At 41.9% G+C, this 20,704-nt stretch overlaps 1 protein-coding gene across 2 annotated transcripts in view; it reads right to left on the minus strand.

Moving 5' to 3' along the window:
- PTPN12 (protein tyrosine phosphatase non-receptor type 12) overlaps nucleotides 1-20,704 on the minus strand; it is a 262,737-nt gene that overhangs the window by 31,773 nt on the left and 210,260 nt on the right. For both annotated transcript variants that reach the window (XM_029615046.1, XM_029615047.1), the window contains 2 exons: nucleotides 2,072-2,149; nucleotides 817-908 (listed from right to left, as the gene is read on the minus strand). In XM_029615046.1, the coding sequence (XP_029470906.1) occupies nucleotides 817-908; nucleotides 2,072-2,149 (170 nt within the window). The remainder of the gene's footprint in view (nucleotides 1-816; nucleotides 909-2,071; nucleotides 2,150-20,704) is intronic.

Here is a 20,704-nt window from a genome sequence, read left to right on the forward strand (position 1 = left end):
GGGTGTACACATATTTAGATTCTTCAATCTCTCCTCATAAGTCATTCGTTGAAGACCATCTACCTTTTTGGTTGCCCTTCTCTGGACCACCTCCATCCTGTCTGTCCCTTCGGAAATACGGTCTCCAGAACTGAGCACAGTACTCCAGGTGAGGCCTCACCAAGGACCTGTACAAGGGGATAATCACTTCCCTTTTCTTACTTGATATTCCTCTCTCTATGCAGCCCAGCATTCTTCTGGCTTTAGCTATCACCTTGTCACAGTGTCTAACCATCTGAAGTCGGCGAAACAATCACCCCAAGGTCTCTCTCCTGTTCCGTGCACATCAGCCCTTCACCCCCCATCGAATACAGACTATATGCTGATTAAAGCCGTTTAGGTTAAAACTTACCCGGGTAAACATAACCCGGATAACTTTAGACCTGGCTCTGCACCACAACTAGACTTACCAGGATAAATTTATCTGGGTAGCCTTGAATATTAGCACTACCCCGGCTAAGCCACACACTCAAAAGGCTTCTGCACCATTTTCTTTTGGCAAGTTTTATCCAGGTAATGGCTTAGGAGGAGCAGTAAATTCAAAACCCCAGTTTCACAACTCGCTGAATATTGACTTCTACATATTAGGCGATAGTGATTGAGGCCACATATCTGGTAAAAGTATAAATATACATGCATACACATTTCTGTTCACACACACAAGGCTGGACAGTTCGAAGAAGAAGAGTGTTCAGACCCATTTTAGAAAGACACATACACAAGTTATTCCACTTTGCATAAAAATGCATATTTACATAAAAGGTTTCTCAGACTTACTGCAGGTTGTGTCTGTTCAGATGAATTCTGAGCTTGCAACGATGACCATTCTGCAGTCCGTGCAGGTAAAACCGGTTTGGATGAAGGTGGGTCTACAGAAAATGAAACGTGAAGTCAATATTTAGTTTACTTTAGCTTTGTTGTGTACAGAGGAGTCTCTTGTAATCTATTTGAAAGGTGGCCTTTTGCTGTGAGCGGTATTAGAACACGTAAGTAAACAAGTATATGACGACTAGCTTTTTCAATCAGGTCGTTTTTCAGCAGTAATTTAAAGACTGGAAATGTACAGTCTATGAAGCAACATTTCCAAAGGCGGTGTTTACATGGACTGCAAATTTTCCAAAGTGTGTGATAGAGAATAAGACAAAGGAAGGCTGTGTGTTCGTGAGAGAGACTGTGCGAGAAAAAGGAGGTTGATTTTTTTGCATGTGTGGGGTGTGAGAGGAAAGACTTGTGGGTGGGTCTTTGTGACAGGGAGGGAGGCTGTGTGAGAGAATTTGAGGCCACTGCTCTCCCTCCTCCTCTTCAGTCACCCCATTGCCTACAACTCTCTCTCACTCAACTCCGTTTTCCCAGGGTGGTGAGGGTGGAGGGCAGCAGCAGTGGGGAAGGAGCCAGCGCCCACCTGTTTCCCTTGCTGCGAGTATTTCCATCTATGTCTTCAGTTTACACACGTAATTTTCCTGTCAAAGGAAAATTATGCACATAAGTTGAAAACAAGGACAGACAGAAATCACTGCCATAAGGACTACTTCACCTAATATAAAGAACTGATAAATTAGCATCTTTACTTCACCCAGCATTGATATAGTAAGCACACAGTGCAATATATTCCTAGGAAACCACCACAGTATTAATTTTTGTTCCACCAGATTTTTTTAAATTTTTTTTTTTGGAAGGTTATTTCTGTTCCTTTTTACATGCTGGTTTAAGTGCTCTCTCAGTTTTTTAAATAATGTTTGGCTGTTTAATTTGGTTCTAAATAGCCATGTTTTCCCAGCATTTTTCATTTTCCAAGTAAATACAGAAACATAGCTTTCTCCCTCTCCTAGGCTAATTGTTCTGCAGTCACCCCATCACCATAATCTAAAGATCTGAACAATTTTCAAAAACTCTCTAAAAAGGATCAAGTGTCCTGCCCTGGAATGTGAAGGGCTCGTGCCAAAGCACAGAGCTCTTGCATTGATAGCAAGTCACCCCAAAGACTGCCTTATCACTGTGATTCAGAAAATGTTAACAGGAAATTGACACTCACTTTGTTCAATTGCTAGTTCAAAAGATTCTGGTGTTCTCTCTGGCAGAGGTGGCGGCGAGTCCTCACTAACATCAAAATCTAAACCAAAGATGTATGATGTTAAGTCAATACAAAATGGAATTTAAGTCAGTGTATTCAGACACAATGGAAAACCTTAAGCCTTAAAAGAAACACTGTTCTGCAAATTCACTATTTCATGGTAGATATGTTAATTTTATTTACCATTAAAGGGTTTCTACTGATCCTAAATTCAAAAAATGTTAGCACTTTGTATGGCACTTCTCAATAATGCCAGTTCATATTTAACTCACGTTTGGTGTTGGTCAAAAGTCAGCATCATCTGAAACCTATTTATTACCCAGGTCCCAGTAGACATTATTGCCCCTTACAGAAGGGTGCTCTTATCTAAGCTGAAAGCTGAAGAACAATCGTGAAAATATATAATTCTGTCTCTTACAGAGCTCTACCACCATGTTGAGTATTTTCCAATGCTGTCCAATGCCTTGGAGTTCATTATTTTGTGTCTACACAGTTTTATATATTATATTTGACATAACTAAATAAATTATCAGACCCACTGTAGCTATCATTAGGACCTCAGTAAATAAGGTTAAGACCATACAACAGGATTGGGAAAAAAAAAGATACCATCTTAGAAGCACAGTCCAGATGTATTCATGCATTAAGGTGGAAGGAAGGCCAAACAATTGCTGGCATGGTTAAAAGGTGAGGTGAAAGGCTTATTTAGCTAAAAGATCTTCCTTCAAAAGTTGGAAGAAGGTTCCATCTGAACAAAATAGGAAAAAGCAAAGCACTGGCAAGTTACATGTAAAATACTGAAGACAGGCTAAGAGAATTTGAAAAGAAATAAGAACAAAAGAAATTGCCATACTGGGTCAGACCAGACCAAAGGTCCATCAAGTCCAGCATCCTGTTTCCAACAGTGACCAATCCAGGCTACAAGTATCCGGCAAGTACCCAAACACAAAGAAGACCCCATGCTACTGATGACAGTAATAGCAGTGGCTATTCCCTAGGTCAACTTGATCAATAGCAGTTAATGGACTTCTCTTCCAAGAACTTATCCAAATCTTTTTTAAATCCAGCCACACTAACTGCACTAACCACATCCTCTGACAACAAATTCCAGAGCTTAATTGTGCTTTGAGTGAAAAAGAATTTTCTCAGATTAGTTTTAAATGTGCTACTTGCTAACTTCATGGAGTGCCCCCTAGTAGTTCTATTATCCAAAAGTGTAAATAACCGATTCATATTTACCCGTTCTAGACCTCTCATGATTTTAAACACCTCTATCATATCCCCTCTCAGCCGCCTCTTCTCCTAGCTGAATGGCCCTAACTACTTTAGCCTTTCCTCATAGGGGAGCTGCTCCATCCTCTTTACCATTTTGGTCACTCTTCTCTGTACCTTCTCCAGTGCAACTATATCTTTTTTGAAATGCGGTAACTAGAATTGTACACAGTACTCAAGGTGCAGTCTCACCATGGAGTGATACAGAGGCATTATGATTTTGCATTTTATTCAACATTCCCTCCCTAATAATTCCTAACATTGTTTGCTTTTTTGATTGCCACAACACACTGAGCCGATGATTTCAATGTATTATCTACTATGATGCCTAGATCTTTTTCCAGGGTGGTAACTCCTAATATGGAACCTAACATTGTGTTACTACAGCAAGGGTTATTTTTCCCTATATGCAACACCTTGCACTTGTCCACATTAAATTTCTTCTGCCATTTAGATACCCAATCTTCCAGTCTCGCGAGGTCCTCCTGCAATTTATCACAATCCGTTTGTGATTTAACTACTCTGAATAATTCTGCAAATTTGATTATCTCACTCATATTCCTTTCCAGATCTTATATCTATCGATATCTCTCATATATATATCTATCTATCTCGAAAAGCACTGGTCCAAGTACAGATCCCTGTTTACCCTTTTCGACTGAGAAAACTGACCATTTAATCCTACTCTGTTTTGAATAGTCCACAAATTTGATAACCTCACTTGTCGTAGTCCCTTCTAGATCATATATATACTCTGTTTCCTGTCTTTTAACCAGCTTGTAATCCTTGAAAGGACATTGCCTCCCATCCCATGACTTTTTAGTTCTCTACCATATAGATTCTACTGAGCATTTAGTCTCTTATATGATCTTTATCCTGTTGGACTTTATACCTTCCTGAACATAAAGTGCCACACCCCCACCAAGATGATCCTCCCTATCATTGCAGTATAATTTGTACCCTGATATAGCATCTCAGAGACCTTGCACCAGGTCTCTGAGATGCTAATTATGACTATTTTATCACTTACTGCTATACACTAATTCTCCCATCTTATTTCTTAGACTTCTGGCACACAGACATTTCAAAGTGTGTTTTTTGTTTATATTAACCTGCTTTTCAGTTGATAAGGATACTTTGGAATTATTCAGCTCAGGTGATTCTTTACTTATAGGCACATGGATTAAGTTTACTTTGTTGGGATGCTGTAACTCCTGTTTCATTAGTATCCTTCAAAGATGCATTCTTCTGAACCATGCACTGCTGAGTGACTGTCTGCTTTCCCCCTTGTTCTAGTTTGAAAGCTGCTCTAATCTCCTTTTTAAAAGTTAGCACCAGCAGCCTGGTTCCACTCTGGTGAAAGTGGAGCCTATCCTTTTGGAAAAGTCTCCCCCTTCCCCAAGTTGGCCCAAGAGGCAAAAATGCATAATAAAAAGTTTATAAAATATATTCGAAGTAGGAAGCCTTGCAAGGGAGTCTGTTGGACCATTGCATGATCGAGGTGAGGGGCACTTAGGGAAGATAAGGCCATCATGGAAAGACTAAATTAATTCTTTGCTTCAGTGTTTACTGATGAGAATTTAGGAGAGATACCTGTTCCAGAGATGGTTTTTAAGGGTGATGACTCGAATGAACTGAACCAAATCACGGTGAACCTAGAAAATGTAGCAGGCCAGAATGACAAACTGAAGTGTAGCAAATCACCTAGACCAGATGGTGTAGACCTATTAAGTAATTTGTAACTTGTCATTAAAATCATCTGTTGCACCTGAAGACTGGAAGGTGGCAAATGTAACCCAGATATTTATAAAGGGTTCAGGGGTGATCCGGGAAACTACAGACCCTGTCTTCAGTGGTGGAAAAATCATGGAAACTATTCTAAAGAATAAAATCACAAAACATATCAATAGACATGATTTAATGGGACTCAGCTTGCCTCACAAATCTGCTACTATTTTGAAGGGGTTATTAAACGTGGCTAGAGGTGAACTGGTAGAGATGTGTGTATGGATTTTTCAGAAGGCTTTTGACAAAGTCCCTCATGAGAGGCTTCTAAGAAAACTAAAAAGTCATGGGTCAGGAGGCGATGTCCTTTTGTGGATTACAAACTGGTTAAAAAACAGGAAACAGTAGGATAAATGGTCAGTTTTCTCAGTGGAAGAAGGTAAACAGTGGAGTGCCTCAGAGATCTGTACTTGGACCAGTGATTTTTAATATATTTATAAACTATCTGGAAAAGGGTACAATGAGGGAGGTGATCAAATCTGCAGATGACAAAACTATTCAGAATAGTTAATCACCAAGCAGATTGCGCTAAACTGCAGGATGACCTTGCAAGGCTGGAAGATTGGGCATCCATAAGGCAGATGAAATTTAATATCAAGAAGTGCAAGTTAATGCATATAGGGGAAAAATAACTCTTGCTGTAGTTATCCGATGTTAGGTTCCATGTTAGGAGTTACCACCCAGGAAAAAGATCCAAGTGTCATAGTGGAAAATACACTGAAATTGGCTCAGTGTGTTATGGCGGTTAAAACAATGTTAGGAATCATTAGGAAGAGAATGGTAAAGTGAGAATGTCATAATGCCTCTATCACTCTATAGTGAGTCTGCACTTTGAAATCTGGCAGTTCTGGTCACCGTATCTCAAAAAAAAAAAAAAAAAAGATATAGTTGCACTGGAGAATGGAGAAATTATTTACCTGATAATTTCGTTACCTTAGTGTAGACAGATGGACTCAGGACCAATGGGTATAGTGTACTCCTGATAGCAGTTGGAGACGGATCAGATTTCAATCTGTCGTCAGCCCTACTACATATACCCCTGCAGGAAGTGCAGCTCTTCAGTGTTCTCCTCGAAAAGCATTGTGGATATATGTATGCCTGAATAATTTGAATAACTTGATTAACTTCATAACTTGGATAACTTGATCAATTTGAACTGGTTGAATTGGCTATAGCTGGAGACCACCAGTGCCCTTAGAGAAACGTTGACACCCGGTAGGATGGGTGTCCTAGATGAAGGAAAGCATGGCTTACCCGTGAATCACTCGCTCCCGGGGATGTCCCTCGAGAATTCCATGAGTAGTGGCAGCCATGGGTGAGATGCTGAGTCCATCTGTCTACACTAAGAAAAACGAAATTATCAGGCAAGTAATTTCTCCATTTCCTAGAATGTAGCAGATGGACTCAGGACCAATGGGATGTATAAAAGCTACTCCCGAACCGGGTGGGAGGCTGCCCGTGACCCACTTAGTACTGCCCTTGCAAATGCTGTGTCCCCCCGAGCCTGAACATCCAGGTGGTAAAACCTGGAGAAGGTGTGGATGGAGGACCATGTCGCCGCCCTGCAGATCTCGGCGGGTGACAGCATCTTGGTTTCCGCCCAGGACACTGCCTGGGCTCTAGTAGAATGGGCCTTGACTTGTAAAGGCGGTGGCTTGCCTGCTTCTACGTAGGCCGCCTTGATGACTTCTTTGATCCAGCGGGCTATGATTGCTCGCGAGGCTGCTTCCCCCTTGCTTCTTCCCACTGTGAAGGACGAATAGATGGTCTGTTTTTTGTACGGATTCTGACCTTTCCAGGTATCTGACTAGGAGTCTGCTGACATTGAGAGGGCGTAGACTTCGAGCCTCTTCTGAATTCTTATGCTCATCTGGCGATGGTTGCGAGATGGTTTGGTTGAGATGGAAGTGAGACCCCAGTTTGGGGAGGAACGACAGAACTGTGCGTAACTGGATGGGTTCCAGGGGTGAGTCTGAGGAACGGCTCTCAGCAGGACAGTGCTTGTAGCTCGGATATACGACGGGCTGAACTGACTGCCAGCAGGAAGGCTATCTTCAATGTTAATAGTCGGAGAGACAGGCCATTGAGAGGTCTGAAGGAGGTTCCTGCTAGGAAATCTAGGACCAGGTTGAGGTTCCAAAGAGGCACCGGCCACATTAGGAGTGGTCGGATGTGCTTGACTCCTTTCAGGAAGCGGGAGACATCCGGGTGAGAGGCTATGCTGCCGCTCTCGGTTCCGTAGCATGACAATGCGGCCACCTGTACCTTGATGTAGTTGAGGGACAATCCCTTCTGTAGGCAGTTCTGCAGGAATTCCAAAATCGCAGGAATTTTGACTGAGCGTGGTATTTTATTTATTTTATTTATTTAAAAGTCTTATATACCGCAACAATGGGTAGGTAAACTATCTGTCTAGGCGGTATGATGTCGTGGTCCTCGCACCAGGCTTCGAATACTCTCTAAATCCTTATGTATGTCAGGGATGTGGAGAACTTGCGTGCTCGGAGTAGGGTGTCAATTACTGCCCCCGAGTATCCGTTCTTCCTTAGGCGAGTCCTCTCAATGGCCAGACCATAAGAGAATCGAGCTGGATCCTCGTGGAGGATCGGTCCCTGTTGGAGCAGGTCTCTGTGTGGAGGTAGCGGCAGGAGGTTCCTTGTCAGTCTTTGCATGTCTGCGTACCACGGTCTTCTTGGCCAGTCCGGGGCCACTAGAAGTACTGGTCCCCTGTGGTGTTCTATCTTGTGGATGATCGTGCCCAAGAGGGGCCACGGCGGGAAGTCGTATAACAGAGTCTCCTGTGGCCAGGTCTGTACCAGGGTATCGATTCCCTGGGTCTAGAGTTCCCGCATGCAGCTGAAGAAACTGGGTACTTGGTCGTTGGACCGGTTTTCCAGGAGGTCCATGGTTGATGTTCCCCAATGGTTTACTATCAATTGGAATGCTGTGGTCGACAGCTTCCATTCTCCTGGATCAAGACTTTCTCTGCTGAGGTAGTCCACCACGACGTTGTATTTCCTGGCAATGTGGACGGCCGAGATCTCTTGAAGATTCACTTCCGCCCATGACATTAGGAGGTCTATTTCCAGAGACACCTGTTGGCTTCTGGTTCCTCCCTGACGGTTGATGTAGGCCACTGTTGTGGCGTTGTCTGACATTACTCTGACCGCTTTGTCTCTGAGTCTGTGACTGAACCTTAGGCAGGCTAGTCTGACTGCCTGGGCTTCTAGGCGATTGATGTTCCATCCAGACTCTTGTTCGTTCCATTGCCCTTGGGCAGTTAGCTCCTGGCAGTGTGCTCCCCATCCTCGTAGGCTGGCATCCGTGGTGAGTAGGATCCAGGTTGGTGAGGATGTTCTCGTTCCCTGGCTCAGATGGGCTTCTTGTAGCCACCATCTTAGTTGGGCCCGAACTCTGTCCGGGAACTGAAGCCGTACGGTGTAGTTCTGGGACAGTGGATTCCAATGTGATAGTAATGAGCGTTGTAGGGGTCTCATGTGAGCTCGTGTCCATGGGACTACTTCCAGTGTGGATGCCATGAGGCCGAGAACTTGTAGGTAATCCCATGTTGTGGGGTGAAATGCGCTCAACAGGATTCGTAACTGGGTCATCAGTTTTGATCTCCTTGTCGGTGTCAGGATGACCTTGTCTTGTTTGGTGTCGAACCGGACTCCCAAGTATTCTAGAGATTGGGAGGGCTGCAGGCAGCTCGTTTGTGTTGACTACCCACCCGAGGCTCTCCAGTAAAGTTTTGACTGTTGGTTGCCTAGTGACTTTCCTCTGGGAATTTCGCTCTGATCAGCCAATCGTCTATATAAGGGTGCACGCGGATTCCTTCCTTCCTCAATGTTGCTGCCACTACCACTATGATCTTGGTGAATGTCCGGGGTGCAGTGGCTAACCCGAAAGGTAGTGCCCGGAACTGGTAGTGACGGTCCAGGATCGAGAAGCATAGAAAATGCTGATGCTCTTGATGGATCGGAATGTGTAGGTAGGCTTCCGACAGATCCAGGGATGTAAGGAACTCTCCCAGTTGTATTGCTCTTATTACCGAGCGTAGGGTTTTCATGCGGAAGCGAGGAATCTTCAGGTGACGTTTGACCGCCTTGAGTATCCAGGATAGGTCTGAACGTTCCTTCTTTCTTGGGGACGATAAAATAGATGCAATAGGGGCCAGTATTTGTTGTGGAGGCACCGGTGTTATAGCCTCTAAGGCTAATAATCTGGTCAGTGTAGCTTCCACTGCCATTCTCTTGGAAGGGTCGTGGCAGGGAGATTCCACAAACTTGTCTGGAGGGAGGCGGTGGAAATGGGATGGCAAGCTCTTTTAAGCTGTGTGACCAGGTCTGGAAGCTCGTCCTTGATGAAGAAGCGTCTCATGGTTCGACGGGGTTCTGTCCCCAGAGGGAGTTCCCGTTCCTCCAGGGGTTCTGACTCCTCATCTGAGATGTCCGTGTCCCCGAAGGTGAGGCTTCTGGGCGGTGGGATCACTTCCCTGGGCATAGAGGGTCCCGGCATGTTGAGGTCCTCTGGTGGAGCCTGTGGCCGCATTATGGGAGGCCCCGGTTGCATGTGGACGAAGGTATGCAGATCTTTGAAGAATTCCACCCAGGAGATAGAAGCTGGGTCTAGACTAGGGGGCACCCTGTCCCTAGGGAGCCCCGTTTGAGGGGGGGTCCCGCTGTGTAATGCTAGGTCCGGCGTACTGCTCGAGAGACTGGGGTCCAGAACCGGCAGGGGAGGGCCATGAGTTGGCTCCCCCAAGGGCCTTTTCGCACTGTATACACAGGGCCGTGGCCTCCTCATGCTGTGCAGCTCTAATGTGGCATGCTGGGCAAAGGGCTTGAGCTTTGAGTTTATTTTCAGGTGGTGCCATGGCTTGTGCGCATACAATACAGTTATGTGGTTTGGTGTGCGCGTGCAGGGAGATACATGTGCTGTTGTGCGCAAAGTTCGAAATTATGCACCCGGCACAGTAAGCGCATGGCTATGTGCCGGTACTTGTGCATGCGACATTGTGTGTACAAGGTACGTGTGCGCACGGATCGCCTCTGTGCACACAGGGCAGCGAACAGAGCCAAAATGGTGACTGCGACCATGCGGACAATATGGCGACCACCTCAGAGGGTCTCCACGTAGGAGGGCCCTCGCATCTGACCGGGGTCTAGCCCTGCTAGGGCAGAGCAACCCGGCGGCCCTGGTCCCGGCTGGCGACCGGTGCGTCTCCTCGAGCTTCGGAGACCAGAGACTTTTAAATAGAATTGTACCTTACCTTGTCTCGGCGCTTCCTGGTCTCATTCCGGGTGGTCTCCGGCTGCAGGGGGGGGGGGGAGAGAGGAAAATACCTTAACTGCTGCGTTCAAGGTTGCACCCGCTGCCTCTCAGATTCACCTGATGTCGGGGGCTAGGTCCCTGCCGAGGGTCAGCCGCCGAACCAAGGCTTACCTCAGAGGGATTGGGGACATCACCTTGGGAAATCTCAACTGGGGGAGGGACCCAACGGGTGTCGCCGCAGGAGAGCGGGGCTCGTCTGTAGAGGTAAGATTTCTTCTTAATTTGATTTTCTTTGGTAAATTTACTCTACACTGTGCTAGCGTGCATTGAGTCTGCTATGGAGACGGAAAATAGAAGGGCTGACATCAGATTGAAATCTGATCCGTCTCCAACTGCTATCAGGAGTACACTATACCCATTGGTCCTGAGTCCATCTGCTACATGCTAGGAAAGGTACAGAGAAGAGCAAACAAAATGACAACGGACTTGGAACGGCTTCCCTATGACGAAAGGCTAAAGAGGTTAGGGCTGTTCAGCTTGGAGAAGAGATAGCTAGGGGGGGATACGATAGAGGTATACAAAATCATGAAAGGTTTTGAACGGGTTAATGTGAATTGGTTATTTACTCTCAGATAATACAAGGACTAGGGGACACTACATTGAATTTGCAAGTAGCACATTTAAAACAAAGTGAAGAAAATTCTCTCACTCAATGGACAATTAAGCTCTGGAATGCGTTGCCAGAGGATACGGTTAATACAGTTAATGTAGCTGGGTTTAAAAAAAGAACATTTGGATAAGTTCCTGGAGAATTATTAACATAAGAACATAAAATAAGAACATGCCATACTGGGTCAGACCAAGGGTCCATCAAGCCCAGCATCCTGTTTCCAACAGTGGCCAATCCAGGCCATAAGATCCTGGGCAAGTACCCAAAAACTAAGTCTATTTCATATTATTGTTGCTAGTAATAGCAGTGGCTATTTTCTAAGTCAACTTAATTAATAGCAGGTAATTGACTTCTCCTCCAAGAACTTATCCAATCCTTTTTTTAAACACAGCTATACTAACTGAACTAACCACGTCCTGTGGCAACAAATTCCAGAGTTTAATTGTGTGTTGAGTGAAGAAGAACTTTCTCCGATTAGTGTTAAATGTGCCACATGCTAACTTCATGGAGTGCCCCCTAGCCTATTATCTGAAAGACTAAATAACCGATTCAGATCTACCCATTCTAGACCTCTCATGATTTTAAACACCTCTATCATATCCCCCCTCAGCCGTCTTCTCCAAGCTGAAAAGTCCTAACCTCTTTAGTCTTTCCTCATAGGGGAACTGTTCCATTCCCCTTATTTTGGTTGCCCTTCTCTGTACCTTCTCCATCGCAATTATATCTTTTTTGAGATGCGGCGACCAGAATTGTACACAGTATTCAAGGTGCGGTCTCACCATGGAGCAATACAGAGGCATTATGACATTTTCCATTTTATTCACCATTCCCTTTCTAATAATTCCTAACATTGTTTGCTTTTTTGACTGCCGCAGCACACTGAACCGATTTCAATGTATAATCCACCTTGACGCCTAGATCTCTTTCTTGGGTTGTAGCACCTAATATGGAACCTAACATTATTTTTCCCTATATGCATCACCTTGCACTTATCCACATTAAATTTCATCTGCCATTTCGATGCCCAATTTTCCAGTCTTACAAGGTCTTCCTGCAATTTACCACAATCTGCTTGTGATTTAACTACTCTGAACAATTTTGTATCATCTGCAGATTTGATTACTTCACTTGTCTGATTTCTTTCCAGATCATTTATAAATATGTTGAAAAGTAAGGGTCCCAATACAGATCCCTGAGGCACTCTACTGCCCACTCCCTTCCATTGAGAAATTGTCCATTTAATCCTACTCTCTGTTTCCTGTCTTTTAGCCAGTTTGTAATCCACGAAAAGACATCGCCACCTATACCATGACTTTTTACTTTTCCTAGAAGCCTCTCATGAGGAACTTTGTCAAATGCCTTCTGAAAATGCAAGTATTCTACATCTACCGGTTCACCTTTATCCACATGTTTATTAACTCCTTCAAAAAAGTGAAGCAGATTTGTGAGGCAAGACTTGCCTTGGGTAAAGCCATGCTGACTTTGTTCCATTATACCATGTCTTTCTATAGGTTCTGTGATTTGATGCTTAGAACACTTTCCACTATTTTTCCTGGCACTGAAGTCAGGCTAACCGGTCTGTAGTTTCCCGGAACGCCCCTGGAGCCCTTTTTAAATATTGGGGTTACATTAGCTAACCAAGTTGGGGTTAGCTAATACTGGGGTTACATTAGCTAACTAAGTTGAATTAAGGAATAGCCACTGCTTGTTGCTGGCATTAGTAGCATGGGCTCTATTTAACGTTTGGATACTTGCCAGGTACTGTAACTTGGACTGGCCACTGTTGGAATTAGGATACTGGGTTTGAAGGAACCTTGGTCTGACCCAGTATGGCATATGTTATTTAAACTATACCCTAAAATAAATACATCTTCTAAACATTTTGTTCTGAATGTTTTTAGAAGAGATCACATGTGGGTATATAGATATATCAACATCTATATATAGCAACACACAATCACATTATTTACTGGAAAGCAATGCCGTCTATTATAATCATAATCAGGTGTTTTAATTCATATTTATAAAAGCATTTTTTAAAATGCTAATGTCCAAAACAAAAAAAGTGTACACAAATATCTATTACTCACAAATTTGTGCAGGAAGAAACATTTATGTATAATCCTGTCTAAAAACATTTAGTACAAATTGTGAATTTACTTTTGACTGTTTTATTTATGGACATTTGGAATATATCTGTGCTTTGAAACTGAAGAGAATGCTAAGTTTTATATCTACCATGAATTAACAGAAACTTTACAGTAAGGCTGTGCATTTCCAAAAATAGTGATGTTTATTTTTTTTTTTTCTCCAAAAGATTTACCAGTTTAGGGCCTGATTTACTAAGGCTTTTCTCCTATTGTGTCTTTAGGGAAAAAGCTTAGTAAATGAGGTCCTTAATTTGGAAGATAAAGTTATCAAGCAAGGAAACAGATGTGTAAATTCAATCAGATGGCAACATGAAGATCAAATGCAGAGGCCATAGCCTACAATGAGCCACCAGTATCTCACATCAAACTGTAATAAGAGTGGCAAGACTGATCTTTACTCTGAAAACAGAGTAAACATGAAAATAAGGGCCTAAAAATGAGTTCTGTTGTAAAGAGTGAAACAGAAAAAAAAAGAATTCCCCATAACAAAAAGCCCAGTATGTAGGTGAAAGGAAGAAGGGTGGGGCTGACGAGTTAGATCTTAATTGTGAATACATGTAGTTGGTTTTATCCAGATGGTATCTGGAATCCGGTAATGTCAATGTGGACATGAAATAATGCAATTTTGAATCCTGAATAATTTACCAGACTACTGTGGAAAAATGTTGCCAAAGGAAGAACTTAAAAAAAAAATCGCTACCAATATCTGTTGGAAAAGTTGTGGGGGTGGAAGGGAAGCAGCTTGTAAGAAAGGTCTTTTTAATAGGGAAAAAGTAATATTGTTGGCCTAGAGGGAAATTACACCACCTTTTTTGGCAGTGGATGAATTTATTGCACAGCATGATGCAAATGGAAAACCTAGTCAGTTCTGTTTTTAGCAACTTGGGATGTCTATTCAAGGACTTCCTCTGAGAAGTAACCTCATTACTACTGATTTTCAATCAGTAGTAATGAGGTTACTGCCACTAGCTAGGGCATTCAGTAACAGGAGGAATAATGAACATTTAACGACGAGCATTCCTATCTGCAATAGGCCACTGAAAGTAATTGAGGGGGTTTTGGGTCAGGAGTCGTTGAAGGGATAAATTGTGGGGTTATAGGAGGAATGGGGAGGTTGAGGGTGGGAAGAGATTCAGTTCAAAACATTTTTATTGAACAAAAAAGCATTAACAAAATCTCGTTACAATGGTTTCTCCCCCTCCCCCCAAGAACCTATGCATATCAAGACGTAAAATTTATAGAATTGCTTACTTACTCCAGTACCAGAAACTTTACCCAAGAAATCCCCAAGTTTCCCTCCCAACTCATTAAATATCAAAGTTGTACAATATCCACTGATCCCCCCGCCCCCCATGTCTAGTACCTTGACACCAGAAGGATCCCAAATAAGATCTGAAAACCTAAGCATTACATTTATCCTCCCTTAACCCCAACCCTCCCCTCTTTGCCAATAATTCCTACAAGTGATTCACTAGGAGAACAGGCCGCCATGAGACAGCCAAAGTTCCAAGTTGATGACTCCAGCTAATAACAATCAAGCTTCTAAGCTCATGGTGAAACACTGTAGGTATAGCTCCCAAATATTTATTTAGGTGTTTTATATACCGTCGTTCCAAGTAAGATCACAACGGTTTACAAAGTTCGTATTCATCATTCGTATTCTGGGTTAATACAAACAGCTAATACATGGTCTAGATATTAATGCATTAACTAGTTTCATGCATTATTTAGAGTCTTATAGTTATAGATGCCTATTCGAGGTCAACACAACAGCATCGAGTATGAGCTAATTAAGGTGCTATTTCATTCCATTATCCTGTAAGAACATAAGAATATGCCATACTGGGTCAGACCAAGGGTCCATCAAGCCCAGCATCCTGTTTCCAACAGAGGCCAAACCAGGCCACAAGAACCTGGCAAGTACCCAAAAACTAAGTCTATTCCATGTTACCATTGCTAATGGCAGTGGCTATTCTCTAAGTAAACTTAATAGCAGGTAATGGACTTCTCCTCCAAGAACTTATCCAATCCTTTTTTAAACACAGCTATACTAACTGTACTAACCACATCCTCTGGCAACAAATTCCAGAGTTTAATTGTGCGTTGAGTGAAGAAGAACTTTCTCCAATTAGTTTTAAATGTGCCACATGCTAACTTCATGGCGTGCCCCTTAGTCTTTCTATTATCTGAAAGACTAAATAACAGATTCACATCCACCCGTTCTAGACCTCTCATGATTTTGAACACCTATGTCATACTCAGAATGTAGTATTTACTTTACAAATTTTTGCTCAATTTAATACGATTGTCTAAAGATCTGATAATGACATCATCAGTTTATTGGCTATTACGTTAGATTGTAAGCTTTTCTAAGCCATGTTTTCAGGTCCCATTTGAAACTCTTTCTGTTAGACATAATGACTCTGGGAGAGTCATTATGTCTAACATGCTCTCTCTTATTTGCGTTAAGTGTGCTCTGTGTTGTAGGCATTTTTAGAAGTCCTTTATTTTGCGATCTTAGGGCTCTCTGCGTGTGTATGGTTGAAGAGTCACTCCTAATAGGCATGGGTTAATGTTGATATTAAAAATTAGAGCCAATACTTTATAATGAATTCTGGATTGTACAGGAAGCCAGTGCAGTGCTATCAGCGAGGGGATGTGGTCAAATTCCCTTGTCCCTAAGTAGTAGTCTGGTTGACGCGTTTTGTAGTAGTTGTAATGGTTTTATGAGTCCAGAGGGTAGGCCTAGTAATAGAGCATTGCAGTAATCTGTGTTGTAAAATATTAGTGTTTGTAGAATGGTGTGGAAGTCCTGTATTGTTAGTAAAGGTTTCAGTCGATGTATGTTGAGAAAGTGTTAAATACCAGCAATACTCCTCTTGGCTGCCAGGCTTTCCATTAGTGCCATATCATGTAGTGAATTCCTCCACTGCTAGTAAGAGGCAACAGACTCATTCCCTCCAGTGCTGTAATAGGGATTTCTTACCCAAAACAAAAGGTTTCCTTGCAAATAGTGCCGCCCCTTTAGAATGAAAACAAATTTTATGTATGATTCAAATAAAACAAGTTCTGGTGTATGTGGGAATGAGTAGCCAAAAATTTTCTCTAGGTAATTTGTTATTCTGGACCAAAATATTTGTATATTGGGGCAGGACCAAAACACATACAATAAAGACCCTATTGCTAAATGGCATTTCAGACACTGATCTGTATCTGTAAGCTTAGCTTTATAAGCTAAGGATGGAGTGAAATAGGCTCTTCTCAAAAGCTTATATTGCATTTCCCTTAAATATATGTTTGAGGATGTCTTTGAAGCATTTAAAACAAAGTCAAAACATTCTGAAATGGAAATAAGTCCTTCTTTTGTCCAACTAAGCACAAGAGACCACACAAAATTGGGCTTGTCCTTTTTTACTAATGACTTATACAATTTGGAGAGGGATAACCGGTACATCAATGCACAAAAAAATAATCAATATCGAGTGTTTAATAGTTTATCCCTCGATAGTGCTGCTATATGTTTCAATTGTAAATAAGAGAACCAATCAGTTTCCCTCAGAGCATATTGATTAACCAAATCAGGAAAAGGGCATATCACTCCATCCTCATCCAAGACGTGCTGCAACCGACATAAACCTCTTCATTCCCAAACTCAGAAGTTAACTCCTTGAGAACCTGGGATAAAATTGGTATTTCCTCTAATGGGTAGGTAGCGAGACATCTCAGGAGAAAACTCCACAACTTTGCTAGTTTTCTCCATGCCCACCTAATTGGTGAAATGAACATATCACCAGCTATGCCCCTTGGTAGGGAGGAAGTTGGTGCATGCAATAAATATTGCACATCCAGTGGAGCTGCTAGGTCCTTTTCTCCTTTTTGTAACACATATGTAGACTCACTATATAACCAATCGCTAACAATCCTTAAAGCACTGGCTAAATTATCTCTCTCCAAATCCGGAAGGGACACCCCCTCCCAGGGCCCACTCTCTTTTCAGCCAACACTTAGCAATTCTGGGTTTTCTCCTTTGCCAAATAAAACCTCAATAATTTGTCTAATAATCTGATATCCTTTTTCAGAATTCGAATAGGCATGGTCCGTAGTATGTATAACCACTTGGGGAAGATGACCATCTTAAAGATATTTATTCAACCAAGAAAGGAGAGAGGTAAATTAAACCAGATTTCCAATTTATCTTTCGTAATAGAGAATAATCTGGAAACATTAAGCTGATCGATCCGCCCCCAAGTCCATAAATATTTCCAGACCTAAATATTAAAAGGACCCATTAGCCCACTTCAGTGGGAATGGACCTTCCCACTGAGTTTGAACTGTGGCCACATATGCTAAGGCTTAGGATTTGTCAGTATTTAACCTAAATCCCGAGAACCCGCCAAACGCCCCAAAAAGATTCATAAGACCCGCTAGTGAGGTTTGGGTTTCGTCAATACTACCAGAACGTCTTCTGCAAATGCTGCATACTTAAGTTCCTTTTCTCTCAACTATACACCCCTGATATGGACGTCTCAGATTCTCATAAGCAACAGGAGCAGCATGGGGGAAGTAGAACTAGCTGAAGAGGTACGGAACCTCAGAATAATAATGGACCCAGAAATCAATCTAAAACAGCACATATCACTAAAAGTAAAAGGCGGCTATGCAAAACTCATGATTCTCAGGAAACTAAAGCCCTTACTAACACCTGCAGATTTTAAATCAGTGCTCCAGGCACTAATTTTCTCCAGCATGGACTACTGTAATGCACTTTTACTAGGACTCCTGAATACAACATTAAGACCACTTCAAATACTACAAAACACAGCAGCAAGAATACTAACTGGAAAAAGGAGGGACCATATAACAAACTCTAGCAGAATTACACTGGTCACCCATAGAACACAGAATAAAATACAAAGCCTTATGTACCATACATAAACTAATACATGATGAAAAGGCAGACTGACTGAACACAACACTATGGGTACACGTCCCACACAAACCTTCGATCAGCAAACAAAGCACTATTAACCATTCCTTCAGTCAAACAGCGAGACTAACCCAAGTGAGAGAAAGGGCTTTATCCTTAGCAGGTCCTACACGGTGGAACACAATGCCTCTATAGATCAGATTACAAAGAGACCTTTAAGAAAAGTTTAAAAACCTGGCTTTTTAATCAAGCCTTTTACAAAGAGACCGGAGAATAGAAAGTAAACAGGAATAGGCAGAAGAGCACCAGCACTATTCTCAAAATGTGCATGATAAAAGTTTAACAAGTTTACCTCACAGTTAACTTAATAGTAATTCACAGAGCATGTGAATTTTACCTGTGAATAAGTAACTTACAGGTATACATAGTCAAGATCTACATCACTAAGCAATTGAGAGTTTTTATGACAATGTAACAGAACCTTTTGGCACCTATTAGAATGTACTATAGTACACATTCACCTACTTTAATTTGTGCGCCTGCTTGTAAACCGTTGTGATGGTATAACTGAATGACGGTATAGAAAGGATTTTAAATAAATAAATAGCAAAATCGGAGGAATATTCCCCTTTTGCGGTAATTGCAGCTACCAGAATTTTGTAGAGAAGAGTAGTTTGATCACATTCAAGAACCACCCCTCTAATCCCATTTTTTTCCAGAATACAAAATAAATATGTCCATTCTACTCTACTGAACACTTTATCAGTGTCTAAGCTGAAAACTAGTAGAGGCTCCTCTCTCTTCTGGCATAAAGAAATTGCTGTCAGCAGTGCTTGCACATTCTTAAATGCACTTCTCCATTCAAAATCCACTTGTCCTTCAGCATCATAGTCTGGCATCTCCACCGCTAAATGATCAGCCATTATTTTTGCCAATAATTTATGATCAAAGTTTAGCAATGACATTGGGTGATTTGAGCCCAGCAGCAAAGGGTCTTTCCCTGGTTTAGGGAAAATTGAAATGCTTTTATTAGGTTCAAATTGAAATTCTCCTCTCTCTATTAGCGCAAAATATACTTCTCTAAGTGGGTCATAACCTGGTCAATCAAAATTTTATAAAATTCTGCAATCCGGTCCCGGTGCCTCCAGTAATTTTGCTTGTTGGATTCCCATCATAAATTCTTCATTGCTTACTGGTCTATTCAACCAAGCTAAGTGTTCTTTTTCAAATTTTAAATTAGACACCTAATTTAAAAGAGAAAGTGTTCTCTCTTTTAAATTAGACACCTCAAAAAATTTTAAACACTTGATGCAATCTGAGCCCTCCATAGAACAGAGATCTTTATAAAAGGTATCAAAAGTATGTAAAATCTCTATTAGTGCTAACTGTCCCCTCTGAGTATGTAGAGTTGAAATAAATTTGGAGCCAGATGATGTTTTAATTAAGTTGGACATTAGCTGCCTTGTCTTGTTTCCAAAAGTATATAATTTATATTTGTAATACAGAAGGCTCTTTGCTCTTTGATGTAAGAGTTTAGAGCCGCTTGTTTCTCCAAGTATTTAGCCTTGTTTACAGCTGTTTTGTGTTGAACCCATAAATTCCTATGATGTTTTAAGAGGCCCTCCAGATGTAACATCCTCCTACCGCTCTCTTCCTTTTGGCTACAAACGAGATTTCTCCCCTCAGGACCACCTTTTCTGTTTGCCAAAAAAAGAATTGGTTCCTCAGAATGTACTGCTTTATGTTGGCAGTATTCCTTCCACTTTAGCCTTAAAAATCCCTGAAATATACTATCCTTAACTAAAAAAATAGGGGAAACGCCAGGTAAAAATTGGTTGCTTACCCACCTCACATTCCCCAGTCACCCAAATTGGTGCATGATCTGATATCTTAATCATATCAATTTCTGCATCACCAACCTTTGAAAACGCATGCTTAGATGTAAGGATGTAATCTATCCGGGAAAATGTGGTATGTGCTCTCGATAGATGGGTAAATTCTCTAGATGAGGAATGTAAGGTACACCATAAATCAATAAGGTGTAAATTATCAATCAAAAACTGGATACCTCTTTATTCATTCACTCCCCCCCCCCCCCCCTTTTCGGGTGAAATTTGCCCCATGTACTATGTTGACATCTCCCCACAACCATCTCTATCCATAAAGGGTAACAAGTGTTTAATCAACCCTTGAAAAGACACATGGTCAATTGGTTTCCTATTCAATTGAGCTACCCGGATCACATATCTGCACAAAGGATCTACAATTTTTTTCTGGATTACAATAGGTATATCTTTCCATATAAAGATTGCTACACTGGCGGATCTATTGTCCGCGGATGTAAAATGTACTTCTCCCACCCACCCTCTTCTAAGTTTAGAATGGTCCAGAGCATTCAGATGGGTTTCCTCTAACAGTTATAAGCGCATTCCATTTATTAAAATCTTGGAGCACTTTATGGCCGAACAGATGCCATAAATATTCCAGGAAACTATTTTGACAGGGTTCCTACCCTT

Source organism: Rhinatrema bivittatum, chromosome 9 (assembly GCF_901001135.1).
Source record: "Rhinatrema bivittatum chromosome 9, aRhiBiv1.1, whole genome shotgun sequence".
In the NCBI taxonomy this organism is placed as follows: Eukaryota; Metazoa; Chordata; class Amphibia; order Gymnophiona; family Rhinatrematidae; genus Rhinatrema; species Rhinatrema bivittatum.